Source organism: Rhincodon typus, chromosome 4 (assembly GCF_021869965.1).
Source record: "Rhincodon typus isolate 14 chromosome 4, sRhiTyp1.1, whole genome shotgun sequence".
Lineage (NCBI taxonomy): Eukaryota > Metazoa > Chordata > Chondrichthyes > Orectolobiformes > Rhincodontidae > Rhincodon > Rhincodon typus.
The window spans coordinates 92,075,674-92,095,491 of NC_063335.1; the positions used below are offsets into that span (position 1 = coordinate 92,075,674).

A 19,818-nucleotide genomic window follows, 5' to 3' on the forward strand; every position below is an offset into this window, starting at 1 on the left:
AAGTTGAAGGAATGCTTTGATTATTTTGGCAATACAGTTGACTCCCAAACAAAAACATTTCTGTAATACTTCTTCCAAAGGTCTCAGATGGCTGCATTATCTCTGAGAACAGTATTACAAATTTCAGCTCAAAAAAGGAGGAACCATTTGTTTTGACATAGTCTCAATGGGCTGAATGGCCGGCTTCCACACTAGGGATTCTACGATGCGTCAACACAAATAGAGAATATTATTAGATGACAACATCACATGATAAATAAGTTAGTGAAAATGAAAAAGAAACCTGAAAACCAAAAACGTCTTCAAAGTAAATTACATGCCTTGACCTATGAAGTAGACAACATCTTTGTTGAAGGATAGACCACATGATGTGATGCTTTTGGAGCACTGCTGAGCAATGCAACACCTACAAGTTTAACTATTTGTGTGGTGGTCAGTCATAGTGAGGTACAGACTTGAACTGCCTGTCTCCTAAGTTTGAGATCTCAGAAACAGTGTTAGGTGCAGCCAATCAAGTTCTCTCTCATAAAGGGAAGTAATAGGTGCTAAGGAACAGATGAGAAGACTACAGCATGCCCTGCAACAGCAAATAGACGATAGAGACTTACATTGAGTGTAAACAGAGATTAGGCTCCTTGCACTGCTCCTATGGAGTCAGAAGATGCACAACACAGGTAAGGACTTACTGACAAGGCAACGATAGAGACATTGGGAAAAGGAATCTATGCCTTTTAGAGAGCAGTAACATCAAAGAATGCTAAAAAGGAAAGCAGTGTGTGACATGTTGCATTTCTAAGCTCCTACTTATGTTCTTCAGCCTTCCATTAGCCTTCCATTAGATGATACTCATTAAAAGGAGAGTACATTAAAAGCAGAATATTTTCACCTTGGGGTGCTTCTTCTTTCATTCTAAAATCAATTAAAATGTGTTAGATGTCATAAAAGGTGCTTGATTATTGTACTCTCAGACTGGAATTGTGCACTATTGTAACATTTAAAAAGGCAAGTAGCATAAAAAGTTGTTCAAATAATAATTCAAATTATAAAATAAGGGAAAGGGGTGGTACATGCATTCAATTAGAATACTATTTTGTCAGATTTGCGACCTGGATTTCAATGCCAGTTGCAGAGCACACAAAAAATGCCTCAACTTGGCAGTTAGTGACATTAAACTAACATGCACCCTCAGAAGGCATGTGAATGACTAATATGTAAAATGGTAATGTCAGACAAAAATGAGTACTTCTGATATTGGAAGTAAGGTAAGTTGTGGTGTTACAATTGAGAGAACTATAATTGTTTTACTACTAACCTAGGAGTCTAGAACGCCAACATTTCCTTTAGGTACAGCTGCGCAGCTGCTCTGAGGATCAGCACACATTGACTGGTATGCCAACTCATTTCCCTGCATTGAGTCATGGTTTTGGAAGTGGCTGTCTCACACGATCAGACAACGTAGCTGAATGCTGGATGCTAGTTACTCAAAACGATGAAAATGGATATCTCGATACCACGTGCAATGTGTAAGACAACTAACACGGATGCTTTTAAGGGGAAGTTAAGCACTAGTGAGACAGGAATAGAAGGATGCAGTGTTGAGATGAGATGAAGTGGGCTCAGAAATAGCCTTTGTGGAGACACACGAAGCTACACAGAAAAGGCACCAGAGTGGGAGTGGATGCATTGCCCTTGTTGAGATTGAATGGCCTCTTTCAACACTGTAACCATTCTATGATTGTAAATCTCTTTAAATTACTTACTTTCCTCCAATTACATCCATAGTAAATCGTAGAGCTTCTTGAACAGTCTCAGGTTGGCCCTAAAACACAAAATGAGTCTACAGTTTGCTTTTGCACAGGATATTTCATACATTGCTAACAGAGTTGGCAATGTCTTCCCCTCCCATCTTCTGTGCTGTTGACGTATTTAGAGATTTTTTTTTGAGGAAAGCTCATATGGTACATATTTGGGAACCACTTGATGTAATATATCTGGATTTACAAAAGGCATTCAATAAGGTGCTACACAAAAGATTAATAAGCAGTAATGAAGGGCTTGTGAAGCCAGGTATTAAAGTATCCTGAGAAGAGGACTGTTAATGATAGGGAACAAAAAGTGGGTGTAAATGGGGCATTTTCAAGTTGACAGATTGTAACTAATGACACACCACAAGCATCAATGCTGGCGTCTCAGCTTTTTAAAATCTATATTAATGACTTTGATGAAGAAATGGAAAGCAACAGATCTTAGATCCTTCATCATACAGAGATAGCTGGAAAAGTGAAGAGGGATATACAGATTGGATAAAAACAAAAAGGGAGGCTATACTGTACGGTAACTGTATAAAACACTGGTTAGGCCAAAGCTAGAGTACTGCGTGCAGTTCTGAAATCTACATTATACGAGGGGTGTGACAGCACTAGAGGGTGCAGAGGAGATTTACCAGGATGTTGCTCGAGCTGGAGAGCTTGAACACACTGCGATTGTTTTCCTTAGATCAGAGGAGACTGAGATAGGACGTGATTGAAATGTATAAAATTATGAGGGGCATAGATAGGGTAGACAGGAACAAATGCTTCCCCTCAAATGGCTGGATCATTGACCAAGGACATAGCTTTAAGGCAAAGGACAGAAGGTTCAGTGGAGATGAGAGGAAAAACTTTTTCATCCAGAGGATGGTGAGAATCTGGAACACATTGCCTGTAAGGCTGGTAGAGGCAGAAACCCTCATAACATTTAAGTAGCACTTAGATGTGTACTTCTGATGTATAGACACATAAGGTTATGGGCTAATTGCAGGAAAATTATATCAAAATAGTTAGTTTCCTGTTTTGACCAGCACCAACTTGATGGGTGAAAGACATTTTTCTACGCTGTAGACTTCTGTGACTGCGTAACATACTTGAATAATTAGTTTCAAATATTTTTTCAACATTATGCAATTGCAACATTTTATACTCAAAAATTTATCTGCCAAAAAAAATGACTCAAAGCTCACCTTTGCATATTTCACTGCTTCATTCAACTTGTCCAATGAGCTTTGGAAGTAAGCAAGCTACAGTGAGAAAACAAAATCCACAATTTTAAGATCACACTACATCTAAACAGGTGGACAAATACATGAATTTAAATTCAACTGCAGATTCAGTTCACACTCTCAAAGGTCATATCAACAGTGAAAAATATTTCCTACTCACTCTTTCTCCATACTTCTGTTGTTCTTCTGATTGCTTACCCATATGAAGCTGGAATAAAAGTACAAAAAAAGTCTTAAGATTGGCAGGAGGAAATGGAAAACTCCAGCTACTATAAAGAGAGAATGATTGTCAGAACTGCTGTGACCGATAAAAATATCCTACTAATTACTTAACCTGATGCCTCCTTCTTGCTTGGGTATTTTTCAATCAGCTTCACAGCTGAAGTGCATAGTTTTTGTCAAAAGGAAACCTTAACTTGTCCAACATATAACTTACTGCAATGAGTCAGTCTTGTCACTAGTTTTACTATATTAGGTACTTCACATGTAAGAGGTAAATTCCATGACTTTGGAAGTAAATAAAAACATACAGATTAACTAGGGCCACATCGGACAGAGAAATTTAACAAGTAAGAGAAATGCACCTTCCCAATTTACAAATGTCCAAATTTCAAACGCTTGCACGCATGAATATAATCTCAGACTGGAGTGCAATTTTAATGATTCGATATACAACATTCTCCTGTACTTATGAACGGTTCCTTTACATTGTCTTTAATTGTGTTCTGACCTGATAAAAATCGATTAGCAAATGGACTCCAGAACGGAACCCATTTGCAACCCGGGGTCTGCCTGTAACACCTTAGAACTGAACCTAAAAGACTGATTATATAAATCAGTGTATATTTCACGATAAACTGCCCACATAAATGACACAATAGGCATCACTCATGCCTCAGAAACATTAAAGGCAAGATGTCAAAATCCAGGCTGATACTTCAGTACAGTAATAAGTTACTACTAAATAAAGGAAAATGCTGTCTTTTGGTTGCAATATACCTCAACTGCCCTCTCAGTTGGAAATAAAAGATACGGGGACATTTCAGAAGAGCAGAGGAGTCCCCCCCAGTGTCCTGCACAGTTTATGAACTCATTGTGTGTAAATGGCTTCCATGTTTCTCACATCATAACAGTGGTAACACTTCAGTGGCCAAGAAAGCATTGGAATGGTCAAATCAAAGACAACAAAGGCTTGGATACAGATTTCAGCAGTAGACGAGCTGATAAAATAAACCAGAATGACAAATTAAAAATTAATCTCAAGCTCAAAATAAGTCTTCAAATCAAACATTGTTTTAAAAGCCATCCATTTAAAACCGATTTGTATTGCATTTTTAATTAATATGTATATTCGATCTGGATGAAATGACCACCGAGTTGCTGATATAACACTGACAATTAAAGGACTGGTCAGTTTAGACAACAAATCTAATTAAAAAATACTCCATTGAACACAAAGATTCTAAATTAGTTGATAACTTCTGTAGAAAAAGATTGTTATGAAATGATCACAAACATCGAAATAGACAGGAAAGAACGCTTTGTTCACTGATTAGAAGCAGTCTTGAAGAAGTAGCTGCCTGAGAAGTAACTGTAGCAATTACAGCAGCCGATGGATAAAAAAACTTGGTAAACTGAGGAAGATATTGATAAAGAAGCAGTTTATCAAGATTTATTTCATACGGAATGGCATAAGGTTAGGCAAAATCATGTAATTTGTCACATAAAATTTGGAAAGCAGATATAAAAAATATGACTGTTGTCACACTTTGAAAATTAATGGAGGGTCTGAATAGCCAGGTACACAGAGTTCAGAACTATAATGTCTGGCTTTTCCAGTGAGAAGTTCACAAATTTTTGACCACCTGACACTGTTTAAAATATCAAGTTCTGAAGCAAGGTCACTGGGCCCAAAACATTAACTCTGATTTCTTGCCACATATGCTGCCAGTCCTGCTGAGCTTTTCCAGAAATTTCTGTTTTTGTTTTGGATTTCCAGCATCTGCAGTTCTTTCCATTTTTGTTTACTGTTCAGAATATGTTTATTTACTGGTAATTATTATTGCACCTTAAGTCTTTACCATCTGACAGCCATGATGTAAACCCCACCACTTTCTGGGGTAAAATACAGAAAAACTGAAAATAGGAACATGTACTGACCTATTGAGTCTACTCTGCCACTTAACAGGATAATAAATGATCACTTATGTCAATGATATACTCCTGCTCTCGCCATTCTAAATAAGAACACGCCAGCTTGAGCAGTAAGCTTGTTTACATTAGAACTGTTAATAAGACATAATATTCTTCATAATTAGTTCTATCAGATAGACTTCATCTAAATGCAGGTTGATCTTCATTCTGCATTCCCAAGCACAAAAATGATCCGTGCATTGACAAACAGCCAAGCAATATTAAATAGGGAAACCCCTTTTTCTTGAGGTAGGATGCTCATTTGAGCCCTTTAGGATGTGTAAGCCTCATTGAGAATTAAGCTCAGTACCCTTTAATCCAAAGTTAGGAACTTGACCGAATAAGCAGAAATGTGTCAGTTTTATGTTCAGTATATATCACTTAAAAGAATCTAGTGTACCTTTCTTTTCAGGACTTTTTTCTTAATTCCAAACTATATTCTTGCATCCTTCCTTTCCTGAAATCATCTTGCCCTTAACGTCTCTGCCCCATAACAACTTCTTCACATCCTGTTGGTAGCAGAAGTTGTCCCTCATCTAGTTGTCTGATCTTCATATTTTCTAAACTTAAGTTCCGGCAGCCTATTTGGTCATAGGAGCGAGAGGGGGCAGAGTGAAGTTTTATCTGGCTTTACTTAATATGTACACACTTATTGCCAGGATTTAGGAGACACCATCATTTTTAAAAGGTACTTAATAAGCCAGGTCTCTAGATAGCTCTTGTACCTCAATCTCAGCCATTTCTATAGGCATTGTTTTTACAGATAAATAGATTTCACGGAATCCCTACAGTGTGGAAACAGGCCCTTTGGTCCAACAAGTCCACACTGAACTCAGAGCATCCCACCCAGACCCATCCCCCTATAACCCACTAATAAAAGCTTTCTCATTTCTTTAGCATCAAAGCTACAGATTTATTTTCCCCTTTTGCAATGGGGTTGAGAAGGCAAAAAGACTTACAGCACCTAAATTTGATGAGATGCATCCTAAAAGTAGTTAGAGAGATAGCGGGTGCACCAGCATCAATTTTCCAAGAATCCAGAGGATCAGAAAACTGCCAATATACCGTCTTATTTTAAAAAAGGGTGACATCTACCATCACCCTTCGTCTTCCACCACTAAGCCAATTTTAGTTCCAACTTGAAAAGTTGCTTTATCAGTCTCCCATGTGGGACCTTATTAAAGGTTTTGATGAAATCCAAATAAACAACATCAACCGCACTCTAGACACTTGGTCACCTCCTTGAAGAATTCAAATCAATCAAACTTTTCAAACATGACCTCCTCTGACAAAGCCATGCTGACTATCCCTGTTCAAACCTTGCCTCTCTAAATGGAGATTAATTCTGTTCTTCAGAATTTTCTTCAATAGTTTCCCTACCACTGATGTGAGACTCTCTGCTCTGTAACTTTCTCATTTATCTTGACCACCCTTATTGAAAAAGAGAACCACATTAGCCATTCTCCAGTCCTCTGGCACCTCTCCTGATCCAGAGAAGAATTCAAAATTTGGGTCAGGGTCCCCATGATTTCCTCCTTTGTCTCCCACAGCAGCCTGGGATTTAACTCTTCCAGACCTGGGGGTGTGCTCACTTTTACACCAGCCAAAACCTCCAATACCTCCTCATTCTGTTGATTGATAAGTCTCTTGGCCCTGATGGAATGCATCCCAGGGTACTAAAAGAGATGGCGGGAGAAATAGCAGGTGCACTGGCAGTAATTTTCCAAAATTCGCTGGACTCTGGGGCAGTCCCAGCAGATTGGAAAACAGCAAATGTGACGCCACTGTTTAAAAAGCGAAGTAGACAAAAGATGGGGAATTACAGACCGGTTAGCTTAACCTCTGTAGTGGGGAAGATGCTCGAGTCTATTACCAAGGAAGAAATAGCAAGGCATCTTGACAGAAATTGTCCCGTTGGGCAGACGCAGCATGGGTTCATGAAGGGCAGGTCATGCTTGACAAATCTTTTGGAATTCTATGAAGACATTACGAGCGAGGTGGGCAATGGGAACCCAGTGGATGTGGTGTACCTAGACTTCCAAAAGGCCTTTGACAAGGTGTCGCACAAGAGGCTACTGCATAAGATAAGGTTGTAGGGCATTAAGGGTAAAGTATTAGCATGGATAGAGGATTGGTTGACTAACAGGAAGCAAAGAGTGGGGATAAATGAGTGCTATTCTAGCTGGCAGTCAGTGACTAGTGGTGTGCCTCAGGGATCGGTGTTGGGACCGCAATTATTTACAATTTATATAGATGATTTGGAGTTGGGGACCACGTGTGGGGTATCAAAGTTTGCAGATGACACTAAGATGAGTGGCAAAGCAAAGTGTGCAGAGGACTGTGAAACTTTGCAGAGGAACATAGATACATTGAGTGAGTGGGCAAAGGTCTGGCAGATGGAATACAATGTAAATAAATGTGAAGTCATACATTTTGGTAGGAGTAATAGTAAAAAGGATTATTACTTGAATGGTAAAAAGTGGCAGCATGCTGCTATGCAGAGGGACCTGGGTGTCCTTGTGCATGAATCACAGAAGGTAGGTCTGCAGATACAACAAGTAATTAAGAAGGCAAATGGAATTTTGTCCTTCATTGCTAAAGGGATTGAAATAAAAAGCAGAGAGGTTATGTTGCAGCTGTACAAGGTGCTGGTGAGGCCACACCTGGAGTACTGTGTGCAGTTTTCGGCTCCTTACTTGAGAAAGGATGTACTAGCACTGGAGGGGGTGCAAAGGAGGTTCACTAGGTTGATTCCGGAGTTGAGGGGGTTGGCTTATGAGGAGAGACTGAGTAGATTGGGATTATATTCATTGGAATTCAGAAGATTGAGGGGGGATCTTATAGAAACATATAAAATTATGAAGGGAATAGATAAGATAGAAGTAGAGAGGATGTTTCCACTGGCAGGTGAAGCTAGGACAAGAGGGCATAGCCTCAAGATTAGAGGGAGCAGATTTAGGACTGAACTGAGAAGGAATTTCTTCACCCAGAGGGTGGTTAATCTATGGAATTCCTTGCCCAGTGAAGTAGTTGACACTACTTCAGTAAATGCTTTTAAAAAAAAGGCAGTTTTTTTTGAACAATAAAGGAATTAAGGGATATGGTGAGAACGCGGGTAAGTGGATCTGAGTCCACGAAAGGATCAGCCATGATCTTATTGAATGGCGGAGCAGGCTCGAAGGGCCAGACGGCCTACTCCTGCTCCTAGTTCTTATGTTCTATTCTCTATATCAAACTGCCCACAGTTCACTTTCCTGAATTCCATAAGTTCATCCTCCTTCTCGTGAACGAAGGCAGATGTTTAACACTCTTTGAAACATTCTCAATATCCTCCGGTTTCACACTCAAGATTTTCCTTTTGGTCCCTAATAGATCTTACTCTGTCCCTGGTATTCTACCAGTAGAATATCTTGGGATTCCCCCTAATCTTGCTCGTCAGTCATTTTTCATGTCCCCTCTCTGCTCTCCAAATTGCTTTCTTAAATTTCACCTGCACCATACGCCACTGACATCTCCACTGATTTGCTAGCTTGTAGCTGCGTTTCCTTTCTATCCAGCCCTGAATATCCACAGACATCCATCCAGGGCTCTCCGAGCTTGTTGCTCCTACACTTCAGTGAATCAGGGACCTCTGTGCTGAAGGCAGCAACCCTATTCCAGTCTAAACTACTTACAATTTGCCATAAGCAAGTCTGGCTAATTTGTCTTGGGATTACCCTCCTGGACAGTTACTAACCAAGAGGCCAATTAAATTCCCAACCATCTCAACATCCTTTCATTCTTATTTAGGTCAGGATTTATGGCTCGTATAATCCATCAGGATGGATACTTTTTCCTAGCTAAATCAGTCATTCTTGCAAAATTGAAGCAATATTGGATGAACTGTATTGACTTAAAGGCAGTTTTGAGTTCTGAACGAAAGCCATTTTATAGTTGGAGTGAAATTGCACAAAACTAATTGCGTTAAGAAACCTGATAGTCATCAGAAAGATTAATTTGCAACAAATTAAGTTCAGGCTGAATTCAGTGAAGATAACCAAGCAACTTGCCATAACACCTAATGTACACTTTGTATCCCTGCCAAGAATAAAATTATAGCAGTTTCAATAAAATAGCAACTGTAATATAGGAACACAAGTTGCTTATTAGACATTTTATAGAAATTTGATGATATTCAGTCAAATTAATGTTTTTTTTGAGGTCAACCAATTGCCTTGTGGTTAAAGCACTAACAGTGCACATAGACTGAAAAGTTTCCGATACGTACATTCAAAAGCTGGGCTTGAACAAGATGTCCTTCATGATAGAATAGTTCAACAATATTCATGCCCAGGCTTATTCTTCAAGAAATGGTACTTATGCAAAGTGCAGAGTGATAGTCATCTACAAACATGAAGCAAGTCTTACAGAGAAACAAAAGGAGAAAACTTCGAGGAATGGTCAGAAGGAAAGTGTGCTGTTGGAGAACACCAGATCAAAATTCAAAGTTTTATACTTTCCACATGATGCTACTTACATGTGCGACTGCAGCATAGTAATAAATCTTCATCTGCACCAGCTTCTTCCAGTCTTTCTGAAATTTCCCAATAAGTGAAGCAGTCTCTGAGTTTTCCAGGGCACGACAAGCTTCCTTATAATAATCAACCACCTGGCAACAAGGCAAACTATAAAAAAAAAGTCTCTTCCAATCATCATTTTATCAATATGCATTTTTTCTCTGACTCATCAAATTTCAACCTAATGAAATTTCCAGAACAATAAAACCAAAAACAAACCAGGAGCAAATGCGACCAGGGACGTCATTTTCCCTGCCTTAAGTCTGCATGAAAAGGTGCTAGAAGCAGTCTTCAACTTAATCACAAAAGGATGTTGTGCAGAAAAACTGGCAAAAAAATTCAATATGGGAGAAGAGTAAAGGGCAGTTCTCTTGACATCTTTACTAAACATCTTCTCAAAACTACAATAAAAAGTTACATGCTTCTCATATTATCAGGGCATTATGAAGAATGATGTTAGTAAGATTAATTGGAGTTCTATTTATCTAGACTGCAACAGTCAGACAAAATATAATATCCAACATTTTGGTCACGTGTACAGTTTTGGTCATGTTTCCATATAAATGATTGAAGTTCAGAAAAGGGTGACACCAACAGCTGCAGCTCTCTATTACAAGGAATCAATCTACTGAATTCATTTTGACTGAAGACCAAAATAACATGATATGGTGATCAAAAGGTAGAAGCAGGCAGCTTATTTCATAGTTCAATTATAAAAGTAAAACATTTCAAATGAAAAGGTGCTAGAGGCAATTTACAATAGTTAGAAGAAAGACTGCAGATTAAAAGATGGAAAGAGATGACAATTTGCCTTAAGAGTCAAAGTCAGCTCCCTTTGAAACCAGATTAAAAGATTTCTTTGATCTATTCCCACAGAGATGCAGCACAGATTAATGGAAGATCTTAATTTCTAAGGTAATCAATCTTTAAAAAATAAATATGGTCAAAAAAGATTGAGAGCTAGATATACAAAGATTTAAAGTAGAGATTTTTGGTTGGGATGAGAAAGAAATTTAGGATTCAGGTGAGCAAATTTGGACACAAGAAGAGTGAAATTTTTGTTTCTAAAATCCTTTTTATTCATGGTTTTGTGTTCCCTGAACTCTTCGAATAAGGCAGAAATTTGCAACTTTCCTCATTTAAAATTTTTCGGGAAATACAAACACAGTCTTAACAAACTACAGATTATGAAATGCACAATGTTACATACACTCACCTGGGCACTGATTCTTGCTACTAAAAAACTTTTTCTGTTGTCCAGCATAGATTTTTCCAATAGACACTCCTGAGCCTGTCCCTAAAGTAATAAAACAGCAGACAAGTATGATCATTGTAATACAGAACATATATTTTTACAGAAAACATTGCTGGGGCCAACAACGACTTATTCAACTAAGAGCAAAGTCAATATAAAGTCTGTTATTTGGGAATGCAGATGATGTGATAATTTATTTAGTTAATGCCACGCCTCTTAAATAAGATGTATTGCAATAGCACAGACAGTGCATTTTCAAACACACTAGACAGGCATGCAATTGCTATCAACAGGGAAAGTCTCCTTATCAAACTTCATAGGTTGCTTTAGCCCCACTATTAACATATTACAAGAAAGAAATCTTCCATATCATTACATAATTCTGCCTCTAATGCCTTCCCTAGCCATTTAAGAGATTCACTAGGCTGATTCCTGGGCTGAAGTGGTTGAATGTCAAGATCAGGTTAGGCCTTTATTCTTTACAGTTTAGAAGAATGAGCATTGAGCTACTGAAACCTGCTCAATTCTGAGGGTTCTTGACAGGATAAATGTTAAGATGATGCTTCTACCAATAGTGGCATCACAAAGAGAACATAGTTAAAGGACAAAAAGGGATACTCATTTAAAACTGCACAGCAGAAGAATTTCCTTTCCCAGAGGATAGTGATTATCTGGAATTGCCTACCTGACAGCGCTGCAGAGGTTAAATCAAAATATTTAAAAATAAGGTTGACACATTTCTAAATTTAGGGAAGTTGAGGGCTACGAGGACTGACATCTGGGCTAGATCAGCCATGATTTTATTCAGGGGCAGGTAAAGCTCGAGGGGCTGAATAGTCTACTCCTATCCCTTATGTTCTTGTATAGAAACATCAGCTTATATTCAACATCCAAACAAGGATCAGCTCTGTATAGTCTCCATCATTAAGACTACTTACTTTCATCTCCATAACTAATTTCTCATCTTTGCCCCTCAATCACTGTGTTTCCATCACTCATTTTCTCTAATTTTCTCCAAAGGTATAACCTCAGACTCTGCTCTACATATTTCTAGTTCCTTCACCTGAACATTCCTGAATTCCACCTCTACCGCTCCACGTATCTTCTTCCCATATAAAATTATCTCTGAGTACTAAACTTCTGGACACCCATCTAATATCTCCTCCTTTGGGTCAGTTGACAGGAGTGAGCTTCACATGAGCAGTTAGGAGAAAGCAGAACCTGAGTGAGGCACAGCAATAATGACTGTGTGTTTTAGGGAATGTGGAGCACAGTGGGAATGTGACACAGGAGAGGTGCTTTTTGGGTTTTTTTGTAGTTTATAGCATTCTACAGTAGGGAGGACCTAGAGTAAAGGCCCTAAATGATTTGATGTGATTTGATATTAAGCTTCTTCAAAAGGTTAAATTTAAGGGGTAAGTCATGGTGGGGCGCTCCAAGTCATGATGTGCTCTTCCTGCTCTGACAGAAGTCCAGCATAGTTCCTGCATACGTGCTGGCCACGGCACTGGAAGTCTCTAGCTACAGTTCTTTTTGAAGCCCAGTTTTGAAACTGGAATGATAGCTGGGGACGCTATAGAGCATCATATATCATGTGTACTACAGGCTAAGACTCCATTGGTAGGAAGACAGTGTGTAACTACAAGACAAAGCAAGAGAACCTGGCAGGCAGTGGAGGAGTCTCTTGTACTACTTCCCTGCAAAATGGATATAATGTTTTGGATTCTGCTGAGGAAATCACGTCTCAAGGGCAAGCACCAACAAATTCATTGCACCATGGTTGGTTCTGCTGCACATAGGAGGTATTAAAAGTGTGGGAATGTAATAATTATAGGGGATTCAATTGTAAGGGGAATAGACAGGCTTTGCTGTGACAACAAACAAGACTCCAAAGATGGGTTCCCTGGTAGTAGGGTCAAGGATATCTTAGAGTGGCTACAATATTTACCGCAGAGAGAGGATGAACAGCCAGTGGTCATGGCACACATTGGCACAAATGACCTAGGTTTAAAACAAAAGGGGATGAAGTCCTAGAACCAGATTATAGAGAGTTAGGAAGTATAGTTGGGTTCTGATATAACTCGAGTTTCTTCAAAGCAAATTGGTTTTAACGTGACTGAAGGATTATAGAACTATTTGCAGAATGTCAGCTTTCCCTACCTGTAATGGCTAAAATGTAATTTCCTCCCCATCACTTTAAATGTCACAGTTATTGTGCGATTTTCTTATAAACGCAAGGTCGCACGAGAACGGAACTATCGCGTTATATCAGAATCAGCTGTAGGTTGAAAAGTAGTACCTTGAAGGTACTGACCTCAGGATTACTCCCAGGCCATATGCTAGTCAGAACAGAAATAGAAGGATATATCAGATGCACACATAGTTGAAGAGGTGACACAAGGAGAAGGGTTTCAGATTCCTGGAGCATTTGGACCAGTTCTAGGGGAATGGGGCCAGTACGAATTGGACAAGTTACACCCAAGCAGGACCAGGACTAATGTCCTTGGGGGACTATTTGCTACAGTGTATTGGGATGCTTTAAAATGGCAGAGTGATGGGACCCTGTGCAAGGAATCAAAGGAAGGGGAATCAAAGACAAGAACAAAAGATAAAGTGAAATTTAAAAAAAATGATTGGCAGAGAAATCAAGGGCCAGGATCAAACAGGGCCACAGTGAAAAGTAACAGAAATGGGACAAATAATCATAATAAAGAATAGCCTTAAGGCTTTGTGCCTTAATGCACAAAACAATGACAATAGAGGGGTGGTGTGGACTCGATGGGCTGAATGCCCTGCTTCCACACTGTAGGGATTCTATGTGTCTGTGATACCCGCTCCAATGCTGTGGAATCTGCACTGGTAGAGCTGAGAAACACCAACGGGGAAAGAAAAATATTAGTTGTATACAGGCCCACAAACTACAGACGTAATGATAATAAACAGGTAGTAAGAGATGCAGGTAGTGAAGGAACAATTATGGAAGACTTTAATTTGCCCACAGGTTGGGCAATTCAAATCAGCAACAATACCACAGAGGAGGAATTCCTGCAGTGTATACAGGATGATTTTCAGGACCAATACATTGAGGAAACAACTCAAAAACAGGCCATCCTAGACTGGGTACTGTGTAATGAGAAAAGAATAATTGGCAATCTAGTTGTGTGAGGTGTGTTGGGGGTGGGCGACCATAATATGATAGAATTTCTCATCAAGATGGAAGAATGATTCAGAAACTAAGTTCTTGAATCGAAATAGAGGAAATTACGATGGCATGAGTCAGGAGTTGACCAGGATAGATTGGGAATGCTGTTTCAAGAAATGACGATGGAAAGGTAATGACAAACATTCATGGGGTACATGAGTGGACTGCAATAACTGTATATTTCTATCTGTCGAAAAAGCAAAATGGGAAAGGTAGTTGAACCATGACTTACGAAGGAAATTAGAGATGGTATTAGATCCAAGGAAGAGGCATATAAAATGGCCATAAAAAAACAACAGGCCAGAGAGTGGGAGCAATTTAGAATTCAGTAAAGGAGTACAAAGGGATTGATTAAGAAAGGGAAAATACAGTGCGATAGTAAGCTTGGGGGAGAACATAACAATAGTTTCGCCAATATATTATGGGATAGCAATCGGAATCAAGAAAGCTAGCTGGATTTCTATCAGAGCCAACCAAGAGGAGTTAACACAACACAGAATAAGGAACAAGGTTCCCACTTCTGGACTGTATGGCTCAGTTGCGGTTTGTGTGAACAGTAAAACAATGGGGGCCACAGCAGAATACTTGTCTGTAAATCTTCTGATCTAATCTCGAGTCTTGTCCTTACCAGCATGAGGTTGATGTTAAGGTTGAGGATTTGGTGACTCATGTCTACACTGTAAGAGTGACTGAAATGATCCCGTAAGTAAGAAAAAGCTCCTGCTGAACATTGGAAGTGTGTACAGGAAACTTTCATACCCTAGAAAGAGGTAATGGAAATTCAATTACTGGGTATGTCTACAAACAAGGCATAATTAAAAGACAAAATCAATAAGCATTGCTCACTTTGCAGTTACTTGATTATATTTATTACCCACCTCCTCAGTCACTCTGTTATCCACAGCTCCAAGCATTGAGTGAAGGGCTCCTGGGAGAGAAACAAAATATCACAAGTTCAACATTCTATTATGCAAAGAACTGGCACTGCCGGTCCAACAAGAAATGAATCTAGTTGACCTCAATCCAGTGCTAGAGCTTATCTGCGACAAAAGTATAAAACTATCCGAATTCAGCATTAAGAAGCAATCCCATTAAGAAATCATTGAATGGCTCATGTTAGAATTTGTAAAGGGCTACATCAGGCTCAATGACAAAATACAATTAACGTTTCCCCAAAATAACAGGTTTGAATACGAAGACTCATCCAAGTTACTTGCTTTATGGAGGCTTAATTTTTTTAATTCTTTCATGGTATATGCATATTCTTGGCAAGATTACCCTTTACTGCTATTACTAATTTGCTTTTGTATGAGTTTCATGCTAAGCCATTTCACAGCCCAGTTAATAGTCAACTACATTGCTGTGGTCTGAAGTCACATGTCACTAGAGTAGATCAGGATATTCTTCCCTAAAGGACATTAATGAACCAGATATGTTTTGGTAACAATCAATGATAGTTGTTATGCTTGTTACTGAGCCTAGCTTTATATTCTAGGTTTATTTACCAAATTTAAATGCCATCAGCTATGGATTTAAAAGAGTTCCTACAGCCATGGTCTCCAATATGTAGATTATGATTGAGTAGTCAATCGCAGAGTCTCCAACAGTGGATTTTTAGCCCAGGCCATGTTTCCTCAGTGTGCATTTCTGACAGTTGATGTCACCACATTGACTCACCACATGCATGCTGTCATATGACTTTTGCTTCTGGAAGCTGCATGGCTATAGAAAAGTGCATACTGCTAACAGGTTTTATTAGCTTGTAGCATCATATTTCAGTTTGGTCCAGGACTATCATGGCAGGGTAAGGATAATGCAAACAACCAAATAAGGTATGTAATAAGAACAGATGTGTGAAGCCAGTATATTATAATACTAGAAACATAGGAGGCTAACCAACCCATGTGGACTCTCTACAAGAACAGCTCAGCTAATCCTATTCTTGTCTGCTGTGTGCAGACTTTAAGTTTTTATTTTCCTTCAGCTGCTTACCTAATAGACCCTGTTGCACCTCACACCCAATATTCCTTGTAACGCAAGCTGACCATGGGCCCTGGAAACAAATGCGATCTTCTCATGTTTCCACACTGTTAGGGGACCAGCAACATTCTGGATGTTCCACAGGCACAGATCCACAGGCCTACCTGCAGCGTGGCCAGCAGCAGTGTGACATCACAAACTACAAAGCAGTTATAGTGAGTGATGAATCTGGAACATCGGACAAGAAAACAAAAATGCACAACTTCCACGTGGAATAGGAGAATACCTCGTATGTCATAAAAGTATGTTGACAAGTCAAAAAGGCAGCTTGGTACAACACCACTCAATGACGCATGGTGATTTCAACATGCTTTGAACAAAGAAAGTTGACGAGCTGAAGGCTGTTTTGAAAGCTCAACAGTAAATTGCTTCTAAACCAGCAGCAAAAGATAAGACCTATTTTTTTTTTTGCTTGCCATCTTCTGGCAAAACACAAGAAATCATACACAGATGGATAAATAACTGAAGGCACAATGACGGTGGTCACTGACTATTCTTAAAGTCTTTGAATAAACAAAGAAGAAACAGTAACAACAATCCAGGAGATGTCACTTGGTACTTTCCACAGTAACAAGACTAATGGAATCTTTGGACCAAATGCATCTCTCAGCAGCTACAGCAGGACCTAAGGAGCTGAGCTTCTCACTGTTGATGGATTCATCGATCTACACGACGACATCGTCCAGCTGATTATTTTTGTGATAAGTTGCAAGGAACATTTGTCGGGCAATGACCATCTCCAATAAGGGACCGTCTAACCACCACCCCTTGACAGTCAATGGTATCACCATCACTGAAAACCCCACTACCATCATCCTGTAGGTCACTAATGACCAAAAACTCAACTGGACTCACCACATAAACACAGTAGTGACAAGAGCAAGAGGCTGGGAATGCTGTGGGAAGCAACTCACCTCCTGACTGCCTAAAGCTTATCCATTAACGACAAGGTACAAGCCAGGAGTGTGACGGAATACTTCCTATTTCCCTGGATGGCTACCGCTCCAACAACACTCAAGAAACTTGACATTAAGTGATCTTGTGCTTAAAAAAGTTGGAGACCCTGCACTAGAGCATCAGCCCAGGGCTCTAGATGACTAGTCCAGCAATATTACCACTATGCCACCACCTTTTTAATTTTTCTTAAAGATAAATCAGCATTAGTCATGTTCATCAGGATCAAAGATAAAGTAGATAGGATATACGGTGCAAAAACAGGCCATTCAACGCAATCAGTGCTGATGTTAATGTAACATTCCTGTTTAAGGGAGAGAGGCAGAAAGTGGGAATCTATAGGCTGGTTGGCTTGACCTCGATCATTGATAAGATTTTAGAGCCCATTATTAAAGATGAGATTACGGAGCATTCGAAAGTGCGTGGTGAAATAGGGCATAGTCAGCACAGCTTTGTCAAGGGGACATCATATACCTGACAAATCTGTTAAAAATTCTTTGAGGAAAACAAAAAGCAAGTTACATAAAGGAGAGCCAGTGGACATGATATATTTGCAGTTCCAGAAGGCCTGTGACAAGGTGCCACACAGGAGATTGCTAAATAAGATAAGATCCCATGGTGTTAGGGGCAAGATACTGGTATGGATAGAGTGAATTCTGCTGACTGGCAGAAGGGAGAGAGTGGGGATAAAGTGCCTTTTTCAGGATAGAATCCAGGAAGTAGTCAAATTCTCTAGCAGTGGGACCATATAGATATTCACATCATACATTAATGATCTGGATGAAGGAACTGAGGGCATTGTTGTTAAGTTTGCAGATAACACAAAGATACAGGGAGAGACCAGTAGTGTTGAGGAAGCAGGGAGGCTGCAGAAGGATTTACACAGGCTAGGGCAAAGAAGCAGCAGATGGAATAGTGTGGGCAAGTGAGATCAAGCATTTTCGTAGGATGGACAAAGGCAGATTATTTTCCAAATAGTGAAAGGCTTCAGAAATCTGAAGCACAAAGGGACCGTTAGGAAGGCTTATGCAATGTTAGCATTCGTTTCGATGGGGCTAGAAGCAGGACTGTAATGCTGAGGCTGTATAAGGCTCTGGTCAGACTGAATTTGGAATACTGTGAGCTGTTTTGAGCCCCGTACCCAAGGACGGATGTGCTGGCCTTGAAGCTGGTCCAGAGGAAGTCTGCAAGAACGATCCCAGGAATGAAGGGCCTGTCATATAAGCAGTTGAGAATTTCGGGTCTATTCTCAATGGAGTTTAGAAGGATGGTCGGGGGGGTGGGATTGCATTGAAACTTACAGAATCCTAGAAGGCCTGGATAGAGTGGACATGGAGATGTTTCTGAGGGCACAGCTTCAAAATGAAGGAACGACCCTTTCGAACTGAGATAAGGAAATTTCTTCAGCCGGAAGGTGGTGAATCAATGGAACTCATTGTGACGGCCAAGTCACTGAGTGTATTTAAGGCAGCAGAGATAGATAGGCTATTGAGTAGCAAGGGGATCAAAGGTTATGGGGAGAAGGCAGGAGAAAAGGATTCAGAAACAAATCAGCCATGACGGGATGGCAGAACAGACTCAATGGGCTTAACCCTAAATCTGCTCCTTTATCTTATAGTCTAACCAGTCTGTGCAGGTGTTTATGCATCTGCTTGAGTCCCCTCCCATCGTTCCTCAAACATTAAGAATAGATACAGTAACCTCCTATTTTACATACTAGATTACCAACCCACAGCTCACATTACTATTCAGCTCTTGCAGCATTTTGCTTAAATTACTAGAATAGGTTTGGGTCAGTAATTCAACAAACAGGACTTCAAATTTCCAATGGCACTTTGAAAACCCAAAAATCGGTTTCAAAAGAGTCAAGATTGCTTTTTAAAAAAAGGTATAACAAGAAAGAGATTACAGAGCTTTTGGATTGTCAAAAAACCCAAATTGCTTCTTTTTGTCTACCTGATAGGCAACTCACTGGGTTCACTCTTAAAACTGCCCTTTAATGTGGTATGCCACAGTATTATCAGACTATATCACCTTCTCAACGGAAACAAAGCAGGGGCAAGAAACCCAAGGTTGGCAGGTGATGTCAATATTCTGGGATTTTTAAAAAGTTGCACAAATTTTAAAATAACACCTTTATTCAAGTGAAAATAGAGACAAGAAAAACACTGTTGAGTGTGCTATTTCGAACCTTTTTTTTTTCAGATCCAAGAAGAAAATAGCAAAAGTTACTGCCCAAGTTCTAATATATTAAAAGGTTAGTTTTAAGGGTACACCAGAAAGTTGCACATCTCTGTGCAAAACTATAAATAAATGTCAACATCCTGGGGATTACTACTGACCTGAAACTGAAATGGACTCATCACAAATTCTGTGGGTACAAGAGCTGGGAATCCAGTAGTGAATAAGTTACCCCTTGATTCCCCAAAGCCTGTCCACCATCAACAAGACAAATTAGGAGTGTGATGGAATATTCCTCACTTTCCTGTGAGTTCAGCTCCAAATACACTCAAGAAGCTTGACATAACACAGAACAAAGCAGCACCGCATCCACAAACATTCACTCCCTCCACAACTGATG

At 39.6% G+C, this 19,818-nt stretch overlaps 1 protein-coding gene across 1 annotated transcript in view; it reads right to left on the minus strand.

The window, feature by feature from the left end:
• The window catches only part of ptpn23a (protein tyrosine phosphatase, non-receptor type 23, a), a 73,055-nt gene that overhangs the window by 39,437 nt on the left and 13,800 nt on the right, over positions 1–19,818 (minus strand). The window contains exons 4-10 of the mRNA XM_048595797.1: positions 15,122–15,171; positions 14,872–15,003; positions 11,003–11,083; positions 9,747–9,878; positions 3,198–3,245; positions 2,999–3,055; positions 1,761–1,819 (exon numbers count right to left, since the gene is read on the minus strand). Coding sequence (XP_048451754.1) covers positions 1,761–1,819; positions 2,999–3,055; positions 3,198–3,245; positions 9,747–9,878; positions 11,003–11,083; positions 14,872–15,003; positions 15,122–15,171 — 559 coding nt within the window. The remainder of the gene's footprint in view (positions 1–1,760; positions 1,820–2,998; positions 3,056–3,197; positions 3,246–9,746; positions 9,879–11,002; positions 11,084–14,871; positions 15,004–15,121; positions 15,172–19,818) is intronic.